At 40.1% G+C, this 25,677-nt stretch overlaps 1 protein-coding gene across 4 annotated transcripts; it reads left to right on the top strand.

The window, feature by feature from the left end:
* Nucleotides 1-55: 55 nt before the first annotated feature.
* LOC147338618 (aminopeptidase N-like) lies at nt 56-24,641 on the top strand. 4 transcript variants are annotated; one of them, XM_086312579.1, is made up of 21 exons: nt 56-300; nt 11,356-12,066; nt 12,778-12,920; nt 13,191-13,327; nt 13,495-13,621; nt 13,702-13,856; nt 14,254-14,367; nt 14,516-14,659; nt 15,003-15,068; nt 15,250-15,315; nt 15,796-15,971; nt 16,285-16,361; nt 16,503-16,636; nt 19,080-19,135; nt 19,214-19,361; nt 19,472-19,563; nt 19,657-19,767; nt 20,722-20,889; nt 21,734-21,874; nt 22,131-22,212; nt 22,341-24,641. In XM_086312579.1, exons 2-21 carry the CDS (start codon nt 11,462-11,464, stop codon nt 22,491-22,493), a joined length of 2,895 nt encoding a protein of 964 aa, XP_086168705.1. In that variant the 5' UTR covers nt 56-300; nt 11,356-11,461; the 3' UTR covers nt 22,494-24,641. The 4 variants fall into 4 exon arrangements, with proteins under 4 accessions (XP_086168705.1, XP_086168630.1, XP_086168552.1 ...); XM_086312504.1 differs by having other exon boundaries at nt 56-309; XM_086312426.1 differs by lacking the exon at nt 56-300 and adding an exon at nt 7,146-7,310.
* Nucleotides 24,642-25,677: the final 1,036 nt, after the last annotated feature.

Genomic DNA, 25,677 nt, shown 5'->3' with positions numbered 1-25,677 from the left:
ATGATCAGGACACTCTGTACCTCTGAGGATCGGAGCTCTTTCTGCTTGACCACAATGCAGTGTTGATACAGCCGCATTCTTTCAGTCCCCCCTTCCCACTAAACTTAGGGATTTTGGGGGATAGAGAAGATTGTTCCCTCCCTACATCTCTAGAGAAACCTGTCATAACTCTCGCCACCTCCTACCTCCGTTCTCCCAGATGCCGACTGCAAGTCTTTAAGCCTGGGATCATTCCAGCTCAACTTGAACGTCTTTTGTGGACTTAATTCCGGGCGAGCGCTGGACATGCAGCTACACAAGGTTTGGCAGGTACTGTTTTCTATATCTTTAGTAAAAATATGACCAAAGAGACCAGTCTTGTTGATCCAGTCTTTTTTTTTCTAAGAAAAGTAACATTAGTTGTCCTTTGTGCAAGTTTTACAGCCATCTGGTAAATTGTTGCACTGCTTTTTCCCTTAGAGTTTCTGTGCAGCAAGAAGTTGGTGTAATTGTTCACAAATGGTCTCTGAATGGATCAAAGGCAGACTTTCCGCTGTGAAGTACAGTCTTGTGATGCCGTTTAAGAAAATCCATGATACTTTGAGTTACGCTGCTCTTACTTGATATCAAAAACCAAAGTATGCAACGGCAACTCAGTTTGCAGTGAGTGCAAAGTAAATACTTTAGTACAGCAGCTGTGAGATAAATCAGTGTTTGGCTTTAGTGGCTGTGATGTGGATTTATTAGTCATCTGTTAACATCCAGCATGGGCTGTTCTGGATGTAAACTCTGCAGCCCCCATAAACTGACTGTAGCTTATCTGTTCAGCGTGGAAGTGAGTAAACACAGAGTTGATTGTGTCGGTCACAGGTTCACGAACAGGTGGAATGATTGCATGAGTGCTAAAAGGTATTTTTACCTTTAAATGTCTGAGATAAGTCGAAAGTTATTGATGGATAATGATAAATCTTGTTAAAAAAAGTTGAAGGTTAAAGTGTGATAGGACACGGATGGAGCACACAAAAAAGAAGGTGCGCTGTCCTGCATTTCTCGGTCTTCCGGTTAATCACATGATAGAAAAAAGACGTTCTTCTGTGGCTCTTCAAAAAGAATACACAGCACTTACAGAGAATGTAAGCGGGAGGCCTTTTAAAAATCACACCGCGAAATGCGCCTTGTCACATTGCTTTTTCACTGTCATTTTATTACTCCATGAAAATATGTGACTTTGCCCTCCCCACGATAAACATTCCCACTCCGGCTCTCAGTTGGCAAAGAGGAACGTTCTCGTGATTTGTTTGGATCATATTTCTTATTGAATTGGTCTAAAGTGACTGTAAGGGGATTTATTTGAAAGACTGATGATTAAAATTCATTCCCTGATTGATTTCGCAGACAGTTGATTTACCTTCCACTGCGGAAATGGGAAAGAATAGACTTTATAACCTGTTGTTTGAAAATTAGATTTCTTTTCAACATTGTTTATAAGTTAGCACCAGCAAAGAAGCCGAGCCTTGTATGCTATAAAACTTTTCCGTCATTAAAATGTAACACATTGTGCGATTTTGAAGCTTTATGCTGTAATGACAGCAATACCAATAAAAAACAACAAACAAAAACAAACAAACAATGTATAAAAGCTTTATTTCATTAAATCTATATTCTTTCTAATACCCCGCAGGGGGCAACTCCACTGTTTGCTAAATTAAATCAGATAACCTAGAAGTCTATGAGAATATGTTGTTTTTATGACTCCAATCTATGGTTTCAAGTCTTATTAAACAGCACATGTTGGGACTGAGAAGTTGCTACCGTACGAGCATATCGTTTTTTCCTGGAAAATTCACCTTTGTCATATCCAGTTTTATAACAGCAAGGTGCTGATATCCTCACAGCTCCACAACAGTCCACATGTCACTCTCAATATAAATATGAATAGTCACACAAACACATCCCAGTGACTGTAAATAATCACACTCATGCTCCCAAACAAGCTTTGTAAATTCCACACGCTGGATAAAACAATTTCTGTGACCTACCCAAACCCTCGATTGAATATTTATTCAACAAAACGCTAAGTCTTCCAAAGCCACAGTTGTAAACTGTGTAATGGGGACGCAATAATATTTTATGAATTCTTCTTGTTATTTCCATCGAAACATTCAGCTCTTGCGGCTTGCTGTTTCTCCATCAGCACCTTTTCTTTGGCGCCTAAGAAGCACTGCTCCATTTCTCTGCCACTAAAAAGGTATTCCATTAATAACACAAGAAATAAGCTTTGAAAGAGATATAGACAATAATAATTTGAGTGCATTATTGTTATGTGGCAATGACTGTTCTGTAAAAAAAAATCATCACCAAATTATAATCTTTCTACATGCTGCTGTGTCTTCCAGCCTGAGCTTCTGTTCCTTTTTTGTGTGTAGTCTACAAGTATAAGTCAATCTTTCAAACAGTAGGCTTTTAGTTCATTTTTGTTGCGTGGGAAAAGCTCAGACATTTGAGAGCAGGCTTTCTAAGCCAGCTCGAAGAATAACTCTCTGTCCTGGCCCGCAGTATTGCATTCCAGTGTATGTTCCTCATGTTCTCCACCTGTAGGTTGTTGAGTTCACATACCACTGACTGCAGTGGGTCTTTGCATACTCAAGGAATCCACTGATCTTTTAAATCAATTTATTCTACAAATGAATTTATGTATGAAGTAAGCGGGGTAAATGTTTATCGTTGTTTCCCCTCTCTTGGTCTATAAACATAAAAGCTGTCACATTTTATTGTTTTAGCATCTCATTTCTAAAGAAGCTGAATCATCATGATGTGGATGTTATCATGGCTTTGGACTCACCTTCTGATGAGTGTTACAAGCTATCATTACAATGGACCATGGACTATTATCAACCATCAGTTATGTCGTTCTTAATTAGATGTTTGTGAACAAACCGAAGACACAGCTCTGCGTATACTTAACTGGAAGAAGATACAACTGATCTTTGTTAACACTTCACATCCAAACTAAACTAAGCTAAATAACACAAGCAGAAAGAGTGGCAAGTTCAGACTAAAATGTGTTAGCTCAAAATGAACAATAGCATCTTAAATAATGATGGTTTAATACACACTTAACACCATGACTCATTTCCAATCAATTACTCGCTTTTATGACTGATCGGAAAGTTAGTCATTATGGCCTAGGTCAGCTTTTCTAACAAGTAAACAGATAAAATTGGCTCGGATGTCATCCTGTAATGGGTATCAAATTTAAGTCAAAGTCCAAGTCATAAATAAAACTTTCACACACAACACTGATGTATTTCTTCGAATACAAAAATGAAACTATTAACCTTCAACTTAAAATATAAACCTCCTGTGAAGAATTATGATAGATTCCAAGACAAGGTATTTTCTGTACACAATTCAGCCATCAATTTCTTTTTAAACTTATCCAATTTAGCGTTGCAGTGTACTACAGCCTATCTCAGCTGTCACAGGGCTGACACATAGAGAACTGCAGGAGGGAGCCAAAGTTTACACATATAAGTACAGGGAAGTCATGAAAATGCCACACAAAAGGCCCGAGCTGGCTGGTGGATTCAAACTCAGGTGACAACGCTAATCACCAACTACCTTTATTAAAAAAGATACGATTGAAAGCATATAATATATGCATATATATAATATAAATAAATGTAAAAAACTATATAACAACCTCATATATAGATATAAAATACTCTGTTATAAATAGAGAATGAAAAGCCTTCTTAACACAGAACAAATCATGAGATATTTAACACATCTGTCACGGCGGGGTATGCTGCTGTGTTTTGTTGCACAGACCCAAAAACAGACACCGAAGGAAGGAGCTGCGTTCTCAACAAAAGAAGAAGCTTTCTGGCCAATTCTGGCCAAACACATGAACTGAACCAAAAACAAGACCAAGTCTACACGAAGATAAACAGACAAGTTCGTATGACATGAACTATGACTTTGACTGTGACTAAAACTGTGACTATGAGTAGATAACATGAAGGAAAATGGGCAGACGTCCTGACAGCAAACAGTTATAGAAAAAGGACTTAAATACGCACACATGAGGTGATTTGGGGAAGTGGAGACACATGAGGAAACAGATGACTAGAATGAACATAATGACGCACAGAACAATGAACACGGCGAGACGCAGACATGACATGAATATGACAACATTAACCGTGCAGACATAAAACTTGACAGGCAAGACACTCAACAACAAGGGGAACTTTAACACAGGGGTGAATACCCAAGGGACTCTAAATGAACGAAGAAGTACAGCTGAGGAACCTGGGTGCTAATACCAAAAAGACTAAAAATAAATAATGAACTTAAAAAACCAAAAAAACTCAAAGTGCTAGGTTACACGACCCAGGGCTGTGACAACATCATGATGATCCTGTGTTTCAGGACACTCTGATGAGCAGTCACATGGACATGCTGTCAGACAGGAAGGAAAAGTGAGACCGTTCATTATGAAATAAATAACTACATGTTCAGGGTTTTGGTTTGGTACAAGTCATAAGTGACACAGAGTGCTTTGACTTCGGGTTGTATTCTGTTTGTTTGTTCACTAGCAGATATAACTAGACTCAATTTCACTGAAAATACCGATAATGTGAGAAGATTCTGAAAGAAAATAGTCTCTTTTCTGTATCTTTCTATATCTCTTCACTCTTTAACTGGTAAACAAGGTATTATTACTTCTATTGCCAGTTGTGATGTCTAAATAGTACAGAGGTGTTATTGTTACATTGCTCTCTTTCATTTCTCTCTTTCATTTTCAAGTCAAAACCGGGTGAAGCAGACAGAATTAATAGAAAAATCTTATATTCACTTTCATTTATAACTGTTACCCTGTTACACTTTATGAACTGTTGTGCCAAGACTCCATAAAACTCGGGATGCAAAGTCTTCCATGGAAAGAATCAGCTGTAAATATTGAGAAATTATTGATAACAGGTTCATTAGAGTGTTTTTATGATGTCACGGCATATCTACCAGCGTAGAGGTGAAGGCTGTTTGATCTCCTACTGTTAAATATTAATGACACAAATGGAAATGAGTTAATGACAAAGTGAAGTGGGAAAGGCTACTACATGGAAATATATATTTGAATGCTTAAAACCAAAATGGACAGTCCAATATTAAAAAGGACCTCAAATAAATACCTGAGGCATTCTTTAATATACAGCAAGTACCAGTTAATATGGTTTCTGTCATGGTCCTGGGTCGTGTGATCCAGTGTTGAGTTTTATGTATCTTTTGTATTCATTTATGCTTTAGCTTAGTTCGTCTAGTTAATTTCTAGGGTGCTGTTTAGCCCTTTGTTTCTTAGTTGTTTATGTCATCTCCCCCTGTACTCAGTCTCCCTGGTTCGTGCGTCTACCTGTCATGTCTGCGTGGTTATGTTTAGTTCATGTCATGTCTAATCTCCATGTTTCCTGTTTTACTTTGAAAGCCTGTATTCAATGTCAGTGTATTTAGTTTCACTTCTCCTGTCCTGTCTTTAGGTTCATGTGTGTCAGCTGTGCTCCCATGTGTGGCCACTTCCCCTGATCATCCCTCATGTGTATTTAGTCTCTGTGTTTCATGCAGTCTGTGTTTCCCACCCTCCATGTCCTCATGGCCAGGCTTCGTCATGGTTTTCCGAGTCTTCATAGTTTATCAGTATCTGTTTCCCAGTTTAGTTTAGTCATGGTATTTCTGCTTTGTTTGAGACCTGTCTTCAGCCATAATAAAGGCTCACTTTCAGTTTAAGTTACTCCGGTCTACTCTCTTGTGTTCGCACCTGGGTCCACCACACGCACCACCGCACGGTCTGTCTCCTCAGATCGTGACAGTTTCTTTCTTTTTTTTCCTCCTGTGCTTCCAGTCTTTGTGCTAAGCTTGGCCTACCTACCTCTCGGTCGTTGTGTCCTTGGGCAAGACACTTCACCCGTTGCCTACTGGTGGTGGTCAGAGGGCCCGGTGGCGCCAGTGTCCGGCAGCCTCGCCTCTGTCAGTGCGCCCCAGGGTGGCTGTGGCTACAATGTAGCTTGCCATCACCAGTGTGTGTGAATGGGTGGATGACTGGATATGTAAAGCGCTTTGGGGTCCTTAGGGACTAGTAAAGCGCTATATAAATACAGGCCATACCTATAGGTTTGTTCCCTGCACCCACATAAGGATGCGGGGTAACGGAGATTTTGAAGCCACTTAGCACGATCCTGTTGAGAGCTGACAATATATCTACTTACTTTAGCATTTTAGCAACATATTTTGTGCCAGCTGAGGTTTTGTGTAGCATAATTTTGGGTCTTCTTTTAACCCTGTTTTAATTATTGTGCAGTTCTTGCTTCATATAAGGGTAAATGTCACTTTTTGCACTGTACAGTTTGTGTTCGTTATCTTTTTCTCTTCTGTCCTCTTTGTATTGTCTTAGACTGTTTTCTGTAAAGCATCTTGTGACTCTTGTCCGTGAAAAAATGTTTCCTTGTTTGCTAACTGGCCACTGGCCCAATTTCATGTTTACTGTACACACATGAGTATTCTGTCAGTTTCTTTACCTCTTGAAAAGAAAGTGAACAAGCATATTTACCAAAATGCTTTAGAATTTAGATGACTATAAGGCAAGATTACAGTCTTTGGAAACATATGATAATATTCACAGAGGTTGTGACAGAGAAAAATTCCTTTTTCAGTAAAAACGTCACAAAAGGTCATGGTGATGAGACAGGATTCTGTGGATTTGTGGTGAAGAAAAGCAAGAATGTGGACAGTGAGCTGCAACTTCCTGAGCTAAAGTTAAGGTGGTGTTGAGAAGGAGTAGGTTTGTGTGATTATAGGCCTGAAAGACAGGATGATATGAATAAATGACATATGGTGAAAACAACTCATTGGAAAGGCATTCTTGTTTACAAAGAGGCTAAATGACTGTAACTTTTGCAGGTAGTGCAGGAAAACCTGCTGGTTGCCTGCTAAAAATACAGAGAATTCAGAGTGAAGAGTTGAACCATTTGATGCAAATAATGTAGGGAGATAGGATGCACTGGTCTGCATGCAGAGTGCTTTATGATACTGATGAGGCAAGGAAGAGACGTAGCTGGAAGGTAATCTAACGCACAAGCTGAACCGAATTGGCAGCTAATGAGTGTTCTTTGTCGTGTCAAAAGGAGTAACAAGAACTGGGATGACACTTTTGATTTCAGCAGCGTCTTTTGGTAAAATTAGAAAGAATTCAGAGTTGAAGCTGGATGCATGCTGCTACTTCCTAACCAAACAGGAGTTAACAAGAAGGAATACAGGAGCTACACGTCTCGTTGTCTGTAGGTGAAGTTTTAAAAATAACAAGAACTTCTTCTCATTATCTCTGACTCATTTAAAATAATCACTGTTAGAGTTTTAGGAATACATGACTGCAATTTTGGTTACAAAAACAAAAAGGTCAATTTTGGGTAATGTCTGAAATTTGGAACGACAGAAGAACCCCAATCGGGTACTACCTGGATTCAGGTAGAAGTTGGATTTGTGGGCTTTTCTAGGGTTGGTCCTTGACTGGATTAGCTTTCCATTTTCTGACCATAGACAGTAGACAGGTTAAAAGCTGGATGCAGCCATGGTGATATTACCCACTGGTCTAATTTTTGCTTTTTGAACATATATTGTTATCTTTTTGGCCACTGCCACGTTTTGTAGCCAGAACTTACCTTGTATTGATGAAAGAGTGGTGTTATCATATAAATTTAGCAAGCTGCATTTATAAACTGTATGGGTGTGAGGCACAGACTGTCACGGTCTGGGTGGCATACCGTGGGGAATGTTGGAGAAAGGACCCAAACGCTGGACTAGTGGAATGAGCAGTGGGTTTATTTACAGTGAAGTAAAAGTACACCACACAATAAATCTCCAAAGTGCTCCCTCGACTCCCGTGACGTGTCCTCCAATAAGTGCTGGTATCTCGTGCTCTCTGCCCTGTGCCTTCACACACCCCGTGTGTCTTGCAGTCCTGTGTTCCGCTGTCCTCCTGGGGAAAAACGATAGACACAGCCGTTATGGCACCAACTCCAGCAGGCATACACTGAATAGCACTTCAAACACTGACATGGAATCTAACTCAACGATCCTGCGCCGGAGGACGCTCCATCGCTCTGTTAACTAGGAAGCCCCAGAGCCCAGCCATTTGGCTTTTCTACCTTTAAAACCCGGAGAGCAGCCAAATGGCTGGTAGGCTTTTAGCTAAGCTTTAGCTTCAGGCAAGTGGAAGCTAAATTGGCTAGTCATTCATATGTAAATTGGGTTGTTACCTGGGAATTCTGGAGGGAGGGGAGTGGGGGTGTGTGGATGAGGGGGTGGGGGAGCTGCTAAAAGCGGTGAGCTTCCTTTTGTGTTTCATCTTGATGCATTCTCAATCATCCAGGGAAACAAATCTCCAAAAGTCACCAACTTGGAGTGTTTCAGTTTGCCATCTTAGGGAGAAATCAACACACATGGGTGTATGTCCTTTGTTGCTGAGATTTATTGATAAAAACAGTACAAAAAATCAACCATTTGTACACATTTTTACAAATAATTATAAAAAGTGAGTGAGTACATTTCAACATTTTCAGCAATCACTCACAATCCTGGCACTGCCATGGTATCTGTAGTCTGCATTTACCACATGTGTATCTGTTGCAGTGAACACATCGCACAGTGGCATGATTGTTCTTGCAATTGTGTTTGACCTGACACATGGCTCTTTTTCCAGGGCTCGGTGTGGAGGGTTGTGTCAAAGGCAACTGTTCTTTTCTTGCCTTCTTCGCAGCTACATGAGAGTGAGCTAACTCCCTTGCAAGCTCCACCAGGAAGTCCACCCGTCTTTCCTTCGTCCCGGAGCATGCTTGATACAGCACATGTGCATTCAGTGCTGCCATGTCAATCATGTTATAAAACACGGCAACTGGCCAGCGCCGTGTTCCTCTGCGGACAGTGTACTCCCGAACCATCTGGTCCATCACATCCACGCCACACTTTGTTTTGTTGTAAAGGGTGACAGTGTTTGGCTTCCTTTTGGTAGTGTTATCAGTCTGAACCACGCCGTGCATGCTGCTAAGAATATAGACTGTCTTCTTCCGTTTGGCCGCATACGCCGTCAGCGTGGCAGCAGAGGTTGAAAACACCTAAGAAATAAGATAAATTGTTATTTCCATAGCACTTTTACACACAATGAAACACATAAACATAGAACCACAAAAGACCTGCAACATACCTGAGTGGTGAATTCATTGCGATCTGTCTGTCTAGTGGATTGAGGAATTTCCCTGCGAATCTTGTTGACTGTGCCGAGGATGGTGGTTTTCCGTCTAAGAAGTTTTTGCGCAAGTGAAAGCGATGTGAAAAAATTGTCCGTGGTAACATTTCTGCCCTTGTCTAGGAATGGTTCCATCAGCCTCATTACTACATTTTCAGAAAGTCTCTCCCCAGTGGGACGACTGGGGTCCTTGCCAAGATATGGGAAGATGTGATCACATTGATGCCACAATGGACGACTGATCAATGCTCCACTACCAAAAGGAAGCCAAGCCCTGCCACCCTTTACAACAAAACAAGGTGTGATCACATTGATGCCACAATGGACGACTGATCAATGCTCCACTACCAAAAGGAAGCCAAGCCTTCCTGAGGCCCAAGCCAGGCCTCAGGAAGCCAAGCCAAGGTAAATGCAGACTACAGATACCATGGCAGTGCCAGGATTGTGAGTGATTGCTGAAAATGTTGAAATGTACTCACTCACTTTTTATAATTATTTGTAAAAATGTGTACAAATGGTTGATTTTTTTGTACTGTTTTTATCAATAAATCTCAGCAACAAAGGACATACACCCATGTGTGTTGATTTCTCCCTAAGATGGCAAACTGAAACACTCCAAGTTGGTGACTTTTGGAGATTTGTTTCCCTGGATGATTGAGAATGCATCAAGATGAAACACAAAAGGAAGCTCACCGCTTTTAGCAGCTCCCCCACCCCCTCATCCACACACCCCCACTCCCCTCCCTCCAGAATTCCCAGGTAACAACCCAATTTACATATGAATGACTAGCCAATTTAGCTTCCACTTGCCTGAAGCTAAAGCTTAGCTAAAAGCCTACCAGCCATTTGGCTGGTGGCGGGTTTTATAGGTAGAAAGGTAGAAGCCTGGGGATGCTAGTTTAAGTAGCTCCCCCGACGAGCCTGATCAGAAGCAGGTGTGTGGGAACCTAGGCGTGACCAGCAGTCGGCAGGGCCACGCCCATCAGGTCTGCAGGTGGCTGTCCTTCATTCTTCAGCCACACCCGCAGACACCCACACGTACACACACCAGCATGGAACACAAGAGCGCAGGGCAGCAAACATACATCCAATACAATAACAACAACGACAATAACAATAATAATGGTCCACACTGTTCACGGACCCCGAGTCCCCGGAACCGGGTCTGTGACACAGACAGATATTGGTCTAATAAGTACTATGAGCTCATTAAACACTAGAATTTTATTCAAACTGAAGCAAAAATTTCTTAGGTGGTCTTTAACTTGCAGCAAATGATGATATCTGTCAGGTAATCCATTAACAACAGAGTGAAAAGGTCCAGTTTAATTATTCAGCTTCAAGTGATACCCACAAGAACTGCAGTTTTTTTTCCACTTGCACACGGGCTTCATTTGTTTTATCTTCAGCGGTTGACAGAGATTGACCCCAACCATCAATTACAGCAGACAGTTCCTCCCTTTTCCTCCCGTCCTGTTTTCTTCAGCTTGATGATCGAATAGCACTGATGTTTTGATAGTGTGGGAAAACGGAAAAGACTCAGAAAATAGAACAGGAATAGTTTGAATTTACCCACAGAAAAGCTAAAGGCACTCAAAAGATGAGCTCTGGCTTAATGCTTCATTATTCAGCTTGCTGCCTTTGTGACAATATTTACCCCCAATTTTTCTCAGATGATTTTTTCTTTTAACGTTATAGTACCACTGATCATTTTCATTGTGATACATAAAGTTGTTTTTCGGATCGACTTGTGATGCTGAAACATTTTTTGTTTTGCATGAGACCAGCGCAAAACACCAAAGCCAAGAAGTCTGAGTAACAACACCTTCAACCCTTTGGTGTCTTTTTCAGTGTTAAACCCGCTGCCTGCAGGATGAGGAATAATACTAGTTTGGAAGTCTGGTTTTATAATGCATCACAGAAATGGAATGATTTATTAATGTTACATAACTCTTTCAAAACAGTAACTATGAAACTACATGGCTTGTTAAGCATCCTTGACGTTTATTACAAAAAATAGAGATGCCAAGTTATAGATTAAATGGCTGAGGTTTTCTTGTTTTTCCTCTTTTTTTCGGCAGGTGCCATGTAAATAGCTCACCCATTAACTGAGAAGGAGGAGTTCTGCCGTGCTGACATAAGCAGACTGAGATCCCTCTGATTCCTGCATTGACCTTCTGATCAGACATGGGGAAAGTCTACTACATAAGTAAAAATGTGGGCCTCGGGATGCTTGTACTCGCGGTCTGTGGACTGGCTACAATTATAGCTCTTTCTGTTGCTTACGACAAGGAAAAGTCCAAGAATCAAGGTAACGTAGGAGATGGAGCATCAGATGGCACCAGTACAACTACACCCAGCACCACCCCTGACACTCCAAAGGAACCCTGGGACCACTACAGACTTCCAGATTCCCTCATCCCCGTCTCTTACAATCTGACCCTGTGGCCACGATTGAAGCCCAATGCAGAGGGCTTGTACATCTTCACTGGACGTTCAACAGTAATTTTTAAATGTGTGAAAGAAACAGACCTCATCATCATCCACTCCAAAAAACTCAACTTCACTACCTTCTTTGGGCACCACGCTAAACTGAGCAGCCAGGGTGAGGCCCCAGTGCCCACTATACTGAATTCTTGGCTTGTGAAGAAAACTGAGTTTTTGGTTATTCAGCTAGGCAGCAGATTATCGGCGGGAAAATCCTATTCACTTCACACAGAATTTCTCGGGGAGCTGGCGGATGACCTGGAGGGCTTCTACAGGAGTGAATATGTTGAGGATGGCGTAAAGAAGTAAGACTTGTCAACACATTCTTATTCCACGGTGTCAAATACTGCTGTTCTGTCAGATGCTGCTGGTGAGATATTGGGTTCTTTTTGGAGAGCAAACATGTCAGCGTTAGGAGGTTGCAATCACAGAGCTGTCAGACAGGTAACCACTGTTAGCTTTATGTTTTGAACCTGTTCTCTGCTTATGGTTTTACTCACTAGCTACATTTCAAGGTCAAGATTAAGGTTATATTTATCATTTAACATGCACATTTCCATTATCGCAAGAATTTCTACTCCTTCCAGTGGACGGGTCAGATTTGAGTGAAAGCTGCAGAATGAGTCTTTACCCAAACTGTATGTGAAAGTCATATTTGTCGTTCTCAGTAGATTGCAGTTTTCATCACTTTGTGCCATACAGCCAATCAATCAAATGTAGACATCACTTTCTTTTTGTACTTCACACAATACAGTAACTTGTGAATTATGATTGTTAGCTGGATGAATGACTGTGTTATCGATGTTCTGATTTATTTAATATGTGATGATTTGTGTCTAATATTTAGTGAATCACATGCAAACACCAAATGAGATTGTGCATAATTTTAAGATGCCAGTGTCCGTGATAAAGCTGCAGTATTATTTGCTTAATGTTTCTCTCGGTCAGTTTTTGAAGGCTTTTGGATTGTTGGTGAATGTTTTCCATTAATGTTTTTTATTTCCAATGTTTTGCAGAGTTGTTGCTACCTCACAAATGCAGGCAACGTATGCCAGGAAAAGCTTTCCTTGCTTTGACGAACCAGCCATGAAAGCAGTCTTTACTGTCACGATCATTCACTCACGAGACACTGTGGCTCTGTCCAATGGCAAGGAAAAGGGTTCGTTGGATAAACAAAACTATTTCAGTTTTTTATTTTTTTTCAGTGCAAATGGAAAAACAAGCTCAAAATGAGAATAGATATCATGTTGTAAGTAGTAGGTAATGTGATTGCTTCATAAACCAGTGACTGTAGAAAAGCCAATGACTGTTTCTTCAGTCATTGGTTGTAACTAATAAAAAAACACCTTGTCCAAGTTATTAAAGTAAATAAGTAACTAAACACTGTTAATGCTAACAGAGTGTTTAATATTTTTCTCTGCCTGCACAGAAGCTTCAGAGGCTGTCATTGACAGTGTGGCTGTCAAAATTACAACATTTGAGCCCACGCGGAAAATGTCAACATATCTACTGGCATTTATCGTCAGCGACTTTGTTCCCATTGAGTCAAACCAAAACGATTTGTTGGTAAGAAACCTGGATTACATATTCACTTAAATCCCCAGTGAGGCCGGGATCCAAAAAGCATTTCCCAGCTTATATTTTCCCAAATATGATCTTGGAAAGTTAAAACGAGCATGAAATGGTAAGGAGCAATTTTTTTTGGACTCAAAGATTTAAATTACTCTTTGCAGATTCGAATCTGGGCTCGGAGAAAAGCAATAGATGATGGTCAGGGGAGCTATGCTCTCAATGTTACAGGACCCATCCTGAGGTTTTATGAGCATTATTACAACACATCATATCCTCTCTCAAAGTCAGGTAGACCATTTTGCTAAATCATTTCATTTCAATGATCTCCCTGAGCACAGCATGTTTTTTTTAACCCTTCATCTCCACAGATCAGATCGCTTTGCCCGACTTCAACGCTGGAGCAATGGAGAACTGGGGTCTGGTCACATACAGGGAAACGGCCCTGCTCTATGACCCCATCCTTTCCTCCACTGGAAACAAAGAGAGGGTCTCAACTGTGATTGCCCACGAACTCGCACACATGGTATAGCATTGGTTTTTAACCCAGACGGTCTCTTTTCTCAAAGCTTTAGGCATCACAAACTAAAGCAACATTATATTATGAAATGAACGTGATTGCAGCAAAGTCTCCTTCCTTCACTCATCAAGTACTGTAAAAATAAATCTACTTGTGTTACTCCCTTTTGCAAGAGCAGCTGACAAATCGTGACAGTGGAGTAATTTCACCCTGCTCTCGACACATAAAACCAGATGGGAAATCCTGTGGTTTGAAATGTTTTAATCCCCTGCTGATTCGGTTATTGTGTTGCTTGGATGTGACTGATAGTGCTAATGTTGGCCAAAGTCTAGGTTCATGGAAACGTTAATTCCCTGGTCATGGCAGAAATGCTCATCTGTTTACTCCTCATGTGTTTATTTAGTGGTTTGGAAATCTGGTAACTCTGCGATGGTGGAATGACTTGTGGTTAAACGAGGGGTTTGCATCATATGTTGAGTACCTCGGAGTCGACTACGCCGAGCCCACCTGGAACATTGTAAGAGACATGCTTGCATCTCCACAGACAGCAAAGTTCGATACAGTTCTTAACAGATGTACACTTTTGTGTCACAGATTGGTAACTTTTCACAGATGTTGTTGGCTTATAAAACCTACCCTGGTTCTCTTTCTCTGCTTGGCTGCAGAAAGATCACATCGTCCTTTATGATGTTCAGAAGGTGTTTGCTGTGGATGCCTTGGCCTTCTCTCACCCACTGTCACGTGGAGAAGAGGAAGTCAATGAGCCCGCTCAGATCAGTGAAATGTTCAACACGATCTCTTACAGCAAGGTCTGCTCCTCCGATAATTTTACACAACATTTTATGCAAGTTGATTCACAGAAATTAAGTATATATTCTACAATTTCACCCACATTTGCGGACAATATAGCCAGATTTGAAGCCCTTTTGATTTTAAACTCTCATGTTTATTAAATTATATTACTTTTATTTAGCTAATTTGCAGTAAAACGCTCAGTTTTCCCAATTCACTCAGTCTTCCTGCGTCCGTGTGATTCATATCACACCATCAGGACGGCAACTCGTTTTAATGTTTGCTTTGGGATTTGTGGAAAATCCCTTTCCGTTATGAGAAATTCAAGCTCACCAAATTCTGGCGGTTTGTTTTTCCAAGGGTGCAGCAGTGCTAAGGATGCTGTCAGAGTTTCTCACCGAGCCTGTGTTTGCTAGAGGACTCAGTGTGAGTATATTATCACTTCATCTCTGCTGCCGTAATGTGTGTGCGACTGTCAGCAGACTAGGAATTAATGATGCTGTGTCTGTGGTTATTTATGCCAAAAAATGTTTCCTGGTAAATTCACACTATTTTCCTTTCCTCGTGATTGCATCATATGATCCTCATCTCCGTTTTGTGTCTTCAGTCTTACCTGAACACATTCGCTTTTGGTAACACTGTATATACAGACCTGTGGGATCATCTCCAACAGGTTGGTTAACCTGCATGACTTCACTGGTATTGTGTTTTTTGGGTGTGTGTGTGTGTGTGTGTGTGTGTGTGTGTGCAATTATCTTAAATTTCTGTGTGTGTGTGTGTGTGTGTGTGTGTGTGTGTGTGTGTGTGTGTGTGTGTGTGCAATTATCTTAAATTTCTGTGTGTGTGTGTGTGTGTGTGTGTGTGTGTGTGTGTGTGTGTGTGTGTGTGTGCAATTATCTTAAATTTCTGTGTGTGTGTGTGTGTGTGTGTGTGTGTGTGTGTGTGTGTGTGTGCAATTATCTTAAATTTCTGTGTGTGTGTGTGTGTGTGTGTGTGTGTGTGTGTGTGTGTGTGTGTGTGTGTGTGTGTGCAATTATCTTAAATTTCTGTGTGTGTGTGTGTGTGTGTGTGTGTGCAATTATCTTAAATTTCTGTGTGTGTGTGTGTGTGTGTGTGTGTGTGTGTGTGTGTGTGTGTGTGTGTGTGTTGTCAGGCAGTTGAAAATGCACCAGGAATACATATTCCACACTCTGTGGAAAATATCATGAACCGCTGGACTCTCCAGATGGGCTACCCAGTCGTCAGTGTTGACACCCGGACAGGAAGTGTCACACAGAAACACTTCCTGTTGGATCCAGACTCTACAGTGGACAGACCCTCTCAGTTCAAGTAGGAAACTGTTTAACCTTGTGCTGCAAGTTTCACTCAGATGAGAAATGAAGGGGCTGCACTTACACATATGTGCTTTAGGCTCCTGGTTCTCATTCACATTGAAGGGGCTGATGTCGTGTGTTGCTGACATGAGATGTGACTCTGATTTGTTTGTGTTGCTTCTACCTAAGCTGATTTTTTTTTTTCAGACAGCAGCCAATAAGAATCTGTTGTATTAATCCAGTGTACCCACTAGCAGTGAAATCGTAATATGGAAATGACAAACAATAAATTATCTATCTTCTTTTCCCATTATGTCTTTTCTGTCTAGTTACACCTGGTATGTCCCTATCAAATGGATGAAGATGGGTGTGCAGCAGCCACAATACTGGCTCCTTCAAAAAACAGGTACACTCATATCATGGTGCTGTATTAGTTCTGCACACAGACTAAAAAACAAGACATTTCCTACTAGATTAGTTGGTTTAACCACAGCTCATTAAATTAATCAAATCTGCTGTGTGTCATTCTTTTCTTTTGTTTAACTAGACACTCATATTCCGATGAGAGTGTCAGGACAGGACTGGGTACTCGCAAACACAAATGTATCTGGATACTTCAGGGTGAACTACGATCCTGATAACTGGGACCGTCTCCTTTCCGTGCTCAACACCAACCACCAGGTGAGTCACAAGTGTTTTCCTGTTTGTGCTTTATGTCCACATTTATATGGTATGACAACTAAAGACTGTACAACGGCTATTCAAATAACCAAAACTGGATGGAATAGATGCATAAAAATAAAACTAAACTAAAATAATAAAACAAAATAAGATAAAAAGTTAAATTTACTCCAACTATATCTATGAATTTCCCCTAGTTTCTGTTGCCTATGTTTAAGGTCGGTTTGTGCTGGATTGGGTCAGCGACAAAGACTTTCTGCTGTGACTGGTTATTATACTTTTAGCTGTATCTTACACTTTCCTGACAATAGCACTGCAGCCCTGAACTTTTACAGATACCACCTGATAAAGGTCTGGGTACTCTTGAACCAGTATTAGCCGGTCTTCAACCTGCCCCTGTTGTTCTGTTCTGTGTGCCATCTTATTGCACTGATATGAAAATAGCACAACAATTGTGTATTTAACAGTATCAAGTGAGAATCATGTGTGCTGCCTCCTGTTAAGGCTCTCCAGACTCCTTTGCCTGAAGCAAACACAGTATTATCAGTAGTATGAATGTAAAGGATAATTTGGAAAATATCTAAAAACATGTCTCATGAATTTGACTGAGGTTCATGTGTTTAAATGGCTTAAGGCAGACAACACCAGACTAGGCAAAGAATCTTAAAAACACAATAACTGCACAAAAACTCCAAGTTAAAAGTCTTAGCAGAAAAAAGATATTTGGTGCAATCTATGCATTTTTGCCAAATTTACACACTGAGCTGTAGACAATTTGAACTGCTTTCAGTATGTGTAACTCTTGGGTTTTGACTAAATTTTTTTCTTTGAGTGCACCGATCAAAGTTTGTTGTGGAAGACGAGACAAGAGCTGAATTTGTTACATTTCAGAAACGTATTAGCTGTCAAATGTTGATATTTGCTGCTTTTTCTGTCAGTTATTTGAGCTCTGAGACTACACTCACTGACCACTTTGTTGAGTACACACGTTCTGCACATTAATGCAACTATCAGATCCACAGCCACATGGGAGCAACTCTTTGCATTTAGGCATGGTGGAAATAGAACTGAGCATCTAAATCTCAGTGATTTAAGGGATTTTGAGAAAGTCATTGTGACACACGACCCACAGATGGGCACTTCCGCGTTTGAGAGTTCAACAGTGCTTTATTTACAGTTGTGATTTTCCCTGCGGTTTCTGGCTCTTGCCCCGGACGCAGCCACTCCGTCACTCCCGTTGTCCCTCTCACTCCTTCTCACTGCAAGACATAAGAAAAGTCTCTCCTCATCAAGTCAGTTCCGGGCACCTGCTCCTTCCCGCCTCAGCGCCGTCCCGTGAGCTCCCCTCCTCTGCAGCAGGCCAAAGACCACGCCCCCGCCACAGGCATGCTTGTTAGTGTCAGATGGGCTGGTCTAAGTGTTTCAGAAACTGGTGATCTACTGGGATTTTCCCACACATCTGTCTCTATGATTTACAGAGAATGGTCAGAAAGAGAAAACATTCAGTGAGCAGTAGTTCTCTGGGTGAAAATGCCTTGCTGATGCTAGAGGGTGATGTCCAGGCTGCTTTGAGATTGAAAAGTAACAGAAGAGCATTTCTGAATACACACAAAACACATTGAACCTTGAAGCAGATGGGCTAAAGAAGCAGAAGGCCAAACTTGGTACCTCTACCATCAATTATGAACAGGAAACCAAGGCTACTATTTGCACCAAAATTGGACAAAAATGTTTCTTGATCTGAGTCTTAATTTCTGCTACAGTATTCAAATGGTAGGGTCAGAATTTGTGATGAACAGCATGAAAGCATGGATCATGCTGCTTTGGATTAACAGTTCAGACTGGTGCTGGTGGTATAAGCTGGTGGTGGTGTGAGGGATATTTTCTTGGCACATTTTGGGCCCATTAGAAGCAACCAAGTGTTATTTAAATGCCACAGCTTACCTGAGTATTGCTGCTGACAATGTCCATCCATCTCCTCATGGCTGCTTTCAGCAGTATAAGACGCCAATTTACAAAGCTGAGATCATCTCAAATTGATTTCTTTAACATGACAATGAGTTCATAGTACTTTTTAGGTCGGTACCCAAGCGTGTAAAATCACAATTAGTCACAATCTAAGTCATCCAGGCTACCCTTCAGTGGCAAAGGAATTTAAAAAACCAAGCAGTCAAGTCAACAATCTCACTTTTGGCTACCAGGCAACCTTTGTGAATGCCTTTTCAACTGCTGGAGTGCAAAACAAACAAACACATGAGAACAGAGAGTCCTTCCAGCTGATCTGATAAAGCCCAAGGTTTCAGAGCTTTAACAGACAGAAATATGTTGGCTTTGTTCAATGTCATTTTTCATATTGCATTTTCAGTGTATTACATTTCATAATTTTAAATGTTAAATTGTTTTGTCTTATACACTTTGCATGTGACTTTTTTCTTTCTTTCAGGCTGTATCAATCATCAACAGGGCACAAATTATCGATGATGCATTCAATTTAGCAAGGTAAAGGAAAAAGAAAAATCTTAAGTTAAAGTATTAAACAGTTATGTGTGAAAAAGCATCCTTTTCTTTTTCCCCCAGAGCCAAAATAATCAGCACCACACTGGCTCTGAGAACTACCAAATACCTGTCAAAAGAGCGAGACTACATCCCCTGGGAGTCAGCTTTGAGAAACCTCAACTACTATATTCTCATGTTTGACCGCAATGAAGTCTACGGAGTTTTGCAGGTTAGCCCTACTTTAGTTTACATGCTAATTATTATTCTTGCCTATTGTGAGTGTTTAAAATAAAAGAGTCAACTGACAGGAAAAAAAACTAACTCTAACTCTTATTTTAGGCATACCTTAAGAAACAAATACAACCTCTATTTGAGCATTTCAAGACAATTACATCTAACTGGACAAGAGTACCTACAGGACACACCGACCAGTAAGGGCTCTTTTAAACACAGATTTTTGATATGAAATCAAAAAGCTAAGATTTTGTATATATTGTTTGTCTCTGTAAAAAAAATCTTCTCAGGTATAATCAGATAAATGCTATTGGGATAGCCTGCAGTGCGGGAGTGGAAGGCTGTAGGGAGCTTATAAAAAGCTGGTACAGAGAGTGGATGAAAAATCCAAGTCGCAACCCGTGAGTACAAAATAGTTTCAATCTGTTCTTTTGAGCCCATGAAAGTTCTCATACACGTTTAAGGCTTTTATATCTGTCTTTTACTACTCAGTCTTGGCAAATCTTGGCAGTAGCAGGTGTTTTTAGGGTTAGGCGGTTATGATGCAGCTCATAACCAGCAACATGAAATTGAGATTGACACCACAGATTTTAGAAACAAGACCTGTAATTAGTGTAATGGGTCAAATGCACTGACCCATTAGTGTAATGGGTCAGTTCAATATCAGGACAGTAAGGGCCTGTGCAATACTGGGTCTTGTGCAATAAAATTTATGCTTCCGTTATTATTATCTATATTGTCCTCTGTGTCCACTCTTCTTGTCATTGTTTGTTCTAGTATAATGTGATCACTGTTTTTGTCCTTGTCACATGACCTGTAAATACTGTCTCTGTATGTTTTTTACTAACTTGTGTTTAACACCAACCTGCCAGAGGTTCTGCAGATGGAAATTAGCCCAAGGCTATAATCTGGCATATTTACATTTGTTAAAATGTTCATTAATATGTATTGCCCCTCTTTCTAAATAAAATAAATAAATAAATTTAAATGAATGCATCTTCATAGTTACAAATCCAGCAGATCATGACATGCAAGTAGATATGTCATTCCCATGCTGACCTCAGACATGCCACACTTTGTCAGACACTGACAATTTGCAATTGTCCAAAGACTCTTGCCCTGGCCACTGCAAGAGCAGTAAGGAATTTAGAACAGTGTGAGAATGAATATTTCTTATAATCTGCCATAATTCAGACCTCTTAAATGTGACTGCTGAACTGTTTACAAAACTGTTAAACAGCTAGTGACCTATATGCCAAGTATGTCTGTGTGTGTGCATTCAGAGAGAGGGAGAGGAGAGAGCCAGTGTTCTAGGATTCATTTGAAATTCATTGCATAATCTTTATGTTCACCAGGATCCATCCCAACTTGAAAAGCACAGTTTATTGCTACGCCATAGCCTTTGGTGGTGTGGCAGAGTGGGACTTTGCCTGGAACATGTTCAAGAATGCTACTCTGGCATCTGAAGCGTCCAGGCTCAGGTCTGCACTGGCCTGCAGCAAAATACCTTGGCTTTTGAACAGGTGTGTTGTGGAAGTATAGTAATGTATTAGCAATGTAAATGCTTTTCAAAGAAGCTAAACTGATTGTTTATTCAGAATAAAACTCACAACTGAACACAGAGAAAGAGAACCTGCTTTGCAGCATAAGAGCAATTATAGCAATTACATCTTAATGATAGAACCATTAAAAACAGTAAATGTAACACTGTGAACTGGTGGTGAAGAGATTCTCATCATAGCAGAAAAACAAGTGTGTCGAACTGAGCTTTCCCAATTGGCTTGTACTCTATTTACCACCCATCATGGTGCTATCTAAACAGTACTATTTTAATTATATCCTCACAAACAAATAAATCCTGCTTGTGGATGCTGGCCACCAAGGGTGTTTTTATCTTGTCTGGGATGAGTTTGTTTTTATGCAGTCCCATAAACTCATCAACAAATGCACGGTAATTCATTTTTAATCAGTTTGTCAGTTCGATCAGTAAGCGAGTGGGTTACACTCCCTAAGGACCCCTTTCCAAATAATGAGGGTGGCCATGCAAATTAAAGAAAGCCTTTAGCAGCCCCCCCACACCTCCAAGATATTAAGCTGTGTGTTATTGCCTATAAATGTGCTATAATTTTGTTAAATATTAATGTGGTCACAATAGAAAATAGTTCCCATATACCATTAATGCTACTTTATCTCCTGGTCTCTGGTTGTTGATTCCCTCCCTTATAGTTTAATTCAGTTTTATTTATGCAGCACTAAACTGAGCAATATCTATAGCAGGCATTGTGCAGTCACAACTTTGAATGATATCAGATATTTTCCATTTTCCCTCGGAAATAATCGTTGTATGTGGGTATATCGTTGACTCAGGTATCTGGAGTACACACTAGACCCAACTAAGATCCGTAAGCAAGACGCCACCTCTACCATCCAGAATATTGCCCGAAATGTTGTGGGGATGCCGCTAGCATGGAACTTCATCAATGCTAGATGGAGTTACATCTTCCAACAGTGAGAGCTCTATCCTTTTGTTTCTAAATAGTCAGTACTCACAAGCTAATTGTTAAAGACAGAAAAGAATTTTAAAAGCTGAATTTAACAGCAGGATTTAAGAAGTAATCACATTTCTTTAGGTGCAAATCCTGCTGGGTTTTTTTCTTTTTTTTTCACTTACTTGCCCAGTTTGAGTTTTCAAGCATGACTACCTACCTATTACTAATTCCTTCTGCTGAACTACAGCTTTTTTTTTCCCCTTTTCTTTTTTTAGATATGGAAAAGGATCATTTTCCTTCTCTAATCTTGTCAGTGGAATCACACAGAGATTCTCTACAGAGTATGAGTTACAGGAGGTATGGAGCCAACAAAACCTCAACCACACAGAAAAACACAGAATTTCCCTTTGGGCATTTGGGAGAAAATAAATACAACGATTGCTAAATTTCTGATTTTGTCTGTTTGTATTTGCTCTTCTCTCCAGCTTAAAAGATTCAAAGAAGAAAACCTCAGTGTTGGCTTTGGTTCTGCCACCATGGCCCTAGAGCAGGCCATAGAGAAAACAACGGCTAACATGAAGTGGGTGACAGAAAACAAAGCTGAAGTGCAGCGGTGGTTTGCTCAGGAGTCCACGTGAGAACACCAAAAGCCACCACAGTCCTTTTTTCAGTACTGACAGTGATATGTAATTAATGAAAATCACTATAATCAACGGAAACAACAAAAGCCTTTTCTCTTGACAAATGCAGAAGGACTGTTTAACTGTTGTCACACAATAGCCCACTTAACATCAGCTTTAGTGCAAGGGAAGGGAAGAGACCACGACAGCGTGTTTGTTTTCTACATATTTTACATTATAAGTTGATCCTTATCATGATTTATACTATTACCCAAGGCAGTAAATTTAATGTAGAGCAGTAGAGGCAGAGATTAATGGCAGCAATTCTACAAGTGGTTAAAATCTGTTGACGACAGCTGTTTTCATGCATGTGCTTGAACTTTCCTAGACAGACAGAGATGCATGGGAGAAATGTCTGATGTGGTGGGATCAGACATTAAACAGTCTCTATCCTGCCAACTTCCTAGTACAAAGTGCATATGATGTGCAGTTGAAGCCATGGTAGAATTATACTTAAAATAAGTCACTGAATTACAGCAAGTGGTGACCACTAAACACAAAGTATTTCCAGAATTAAGAGCACATCTAAAGTTGTGTACTTCCTGTCACCTGTGAAAAAGGACAGCTTTAGACAAATGACCTCATTCACAAAATTTTAATTTTATGTTGCTCGTCATCATGTGATCGTTTGCTTCCATCATGTGACATCATGTGTCACACCAACACTGTCCTCCTCCTTCCCTGCATCCATAAACCTCCTCTATGCTTTTCTTCTTCTCCTGCTGCTTGGCAGCTCTACATATTTAACATCCTTTGTCCAATATATCCACTGTCTCTCCTCTGTACATGCCCAAACCATCTCAGCCTTCCTTCTCTAACTTTACAACACCAACCAAAAAGAAATGGTCGTAGAAAGAATAGTACCCATGGACACCTTTTAGGTGAAGGGTTTCAGGGAGGAGACTTGCGAACACCTTGGTAGCCCTCCTGAAGAGCTGGAGGAGGGGACTGGGGGTTTATGCTTCAGCAGCTACACTGTAACCGCAGACCCATCAAAATCTATAGCCTAACCTGTGTCATAACTGGATGTGCATCTTCCCAGAAATGTAACTACACATCAGGCTGATGCAGCTCACAACTATTGAGATTGTCCAGTTCAGTGCGATTCCTCCCATGCCTTTCTGGCTACTTTTTTACGAAATTTTTTGAATTTATCAGCGAAAGAATAACATTGTGTCAATACAAGAAATAATGATGATAGCACCAATGTAAGGGCTCCCAAACTTCAGCAAATTGTTGCAGGGAGATTGCTAAAACTATCTGAATGGATGTGAAGGAAGGTCCAAAGAAGTGGTTATGTTTGCCCCAGAAACAAAGAGTGAGGGGAAAAAGTCCCAGTATTTTATTTATAGCTCTAGGCTGGCGGATAGTACCACAAAAGTAAATGCCGGCAGCTACAAACTGTTTCAGGGATAAACATTTTACTAATCAAGTTTAATTTTTTTTAAACCATCATCATTCTCAAGTAGACATTTTGGAAAGGTGTGGGTTTTCTGATTTCCTCCTCACATAACTGTTGTTTTATTTTCCTTAGTTGTCAAATTCATCAGCTTTTTTTGCTTTCCTTACAACACCTTCATGGCTCCTCCATGACTGGCATTGAGATAAACAATTTTCTTCCTTACAAAGAGATGTGGCAACATACAGATAACAAGCACAAACCCTTCCATTTAAAATCATTCTGATTCTCCAGATGATTCCCCACACTTGTGTTTATCAATAAGAATCATTTGTCCTGATTCATAAGCCAGTCACACCTGTCTAGCAATCAGGCAAAGATCTCTTACCTGGATTTGATTCACAAAGGTGTATGATGAGGGCGCACTCAATTACTGTGCTCCTGTTCTTTGGAACAAGCTGGCTGCTCACCTAAGATCAGTTATATCTGCGTTCAAAAACAAACTCCAAATCTCTTTGTTCACACAGGCCTGCACTCAATAACTAAGCGTGTTTTTATGTTTTTTTTTATCTTCTGTGTTAAGCACACTGAGCTTACATATGTATATATTTTCCAAAGTTCATGTGTGAAAACAGCTTGCCTTTAATCCAAACTTCATGTCACATTTCAAACTGATTTCCCATGAATAAACTTGCATTTGTACCTGTTCTTGGTGTGTTTATTGCAAACGGGCAGTAACTATAGATTCCTCTTTTCTTCCCATCGTTGTTTACTGACAATTTCTGCAGCTTTTGAGTTTTTAATTGAAGTGGATGAGTTTACATTTAGAATAATAGTACATGTTTCATTACGCATTTTGGCTTTTTTAAACTTAATTATTGCATTTTTAATCACCTGCCAAATCAAAATAAAAGACCTGCAAACCCTAAAGAGTTAACATAGATGAATGGAGTCGTTTTTCCCCATTGAGCAGTGACAGGTTAAAAACTTTCCCATAAAATATCTCATTAGAAACATAATAGGTCATAAGAAGGGTTGTTTTTCTAAGCTGAGCGCTTGGATGAACTTTCCCTGTCAGGAGCATCTCACTGCAGGTCTAATCCTGACAATACAAGCTTGTACTTTTAGCCGCAGGAATGTAATCAGATGGAAAACGGAGTCTTTTCCAATATATTTTTAAAAGGAATCATCTGCCGGTAATTACAGTCTGTGTAATTACAGTCTTACTGGAAGCCTCAGCATCTGTCAAAAAAAAGATATACGGGATAAAGATGTCAAATTAGTCATTCTTGTTTCTACTCGTTTGAAACGGATGTTACACTTCAAGGTGAAACGATGAGCTGGTGAAAGTTTTTACCAATATGTTTAACATTAACACTAAGGTTAATAAAACATTATTCACTTTCCTCTTACACTCTATTGATTTTTTTAAACTCATATAGAGTCTGTCTGTAATGACGGTGAAGCTGCTTATATTCAATTTAATTAAATTAATTAAATTTCTTACTTGGCTTAATTTTAATTACTAAACGAACAAAAGAACAGGACAATTTAGGATAAGAGCGGAACAAACAATGCATGCAAATAATGACAACAACAATGATAATAATTATAATGATGATAATCATTATCTTCTTCTCATAGTCATGGTCGTCATGGCCTATGCGGTGTATTCCTGCATCTGTAATGTAGTGCATTACACAATATCTACAATATCCACACAATAAAGAATACAGATGGAAA

The sequence above is a fragment of the Aulonocara sp. 'chitande type north' Nkhata Bay genome, linkage group LG1 (genome assembly GCF_057382095.1).
Source record: "Aulonocara sp. 'chitande type north' Nkhata Bay isolate Kocher_YH1m ecotype deep benthic linkage group LG1, A_spYH_male_GT1.1, whole genome shotgun sequence".
Taxonomy (NCBI): domain Eukaryota; kingdom Metazoa; phylum Chordata; class Actinopteri; order Cichliformes; family Cichlidae; genus Aulonocara; species Aulonocara sp. 'chitande type north' Nkhata Bay.
The sequence above is the reverse complement of the archived record's forward strand: the minus strand, read 5'-3'. Positions and strand labels throughout refer to the sequence as shown.

Bases quoted from the DNA above. Each gene is read 5' to 3' on its own strand.
- LOC147338618 (XM_086312579.1), top strand. From the start codon at position 11,462: ATGGGGAAAGTCTACTACATAAGTAAAAATGTGGGCCTCGGGATGCTT. The intron at 19,768-20,721 runs GTGAGTACAAAA...TATGTTCACCAG, and splicing joins AAAAATCCAAGTCGCAACCC to GATCCATCCCAACTTGAAAA. The intron at 22,213-22,340 runs GTATGGAGCCAA...TCTTCTCTCCAG, and splicing joins CAGAGTATGAGTTACAGGAG to CTTAAAAGATTCAAAGAAGA.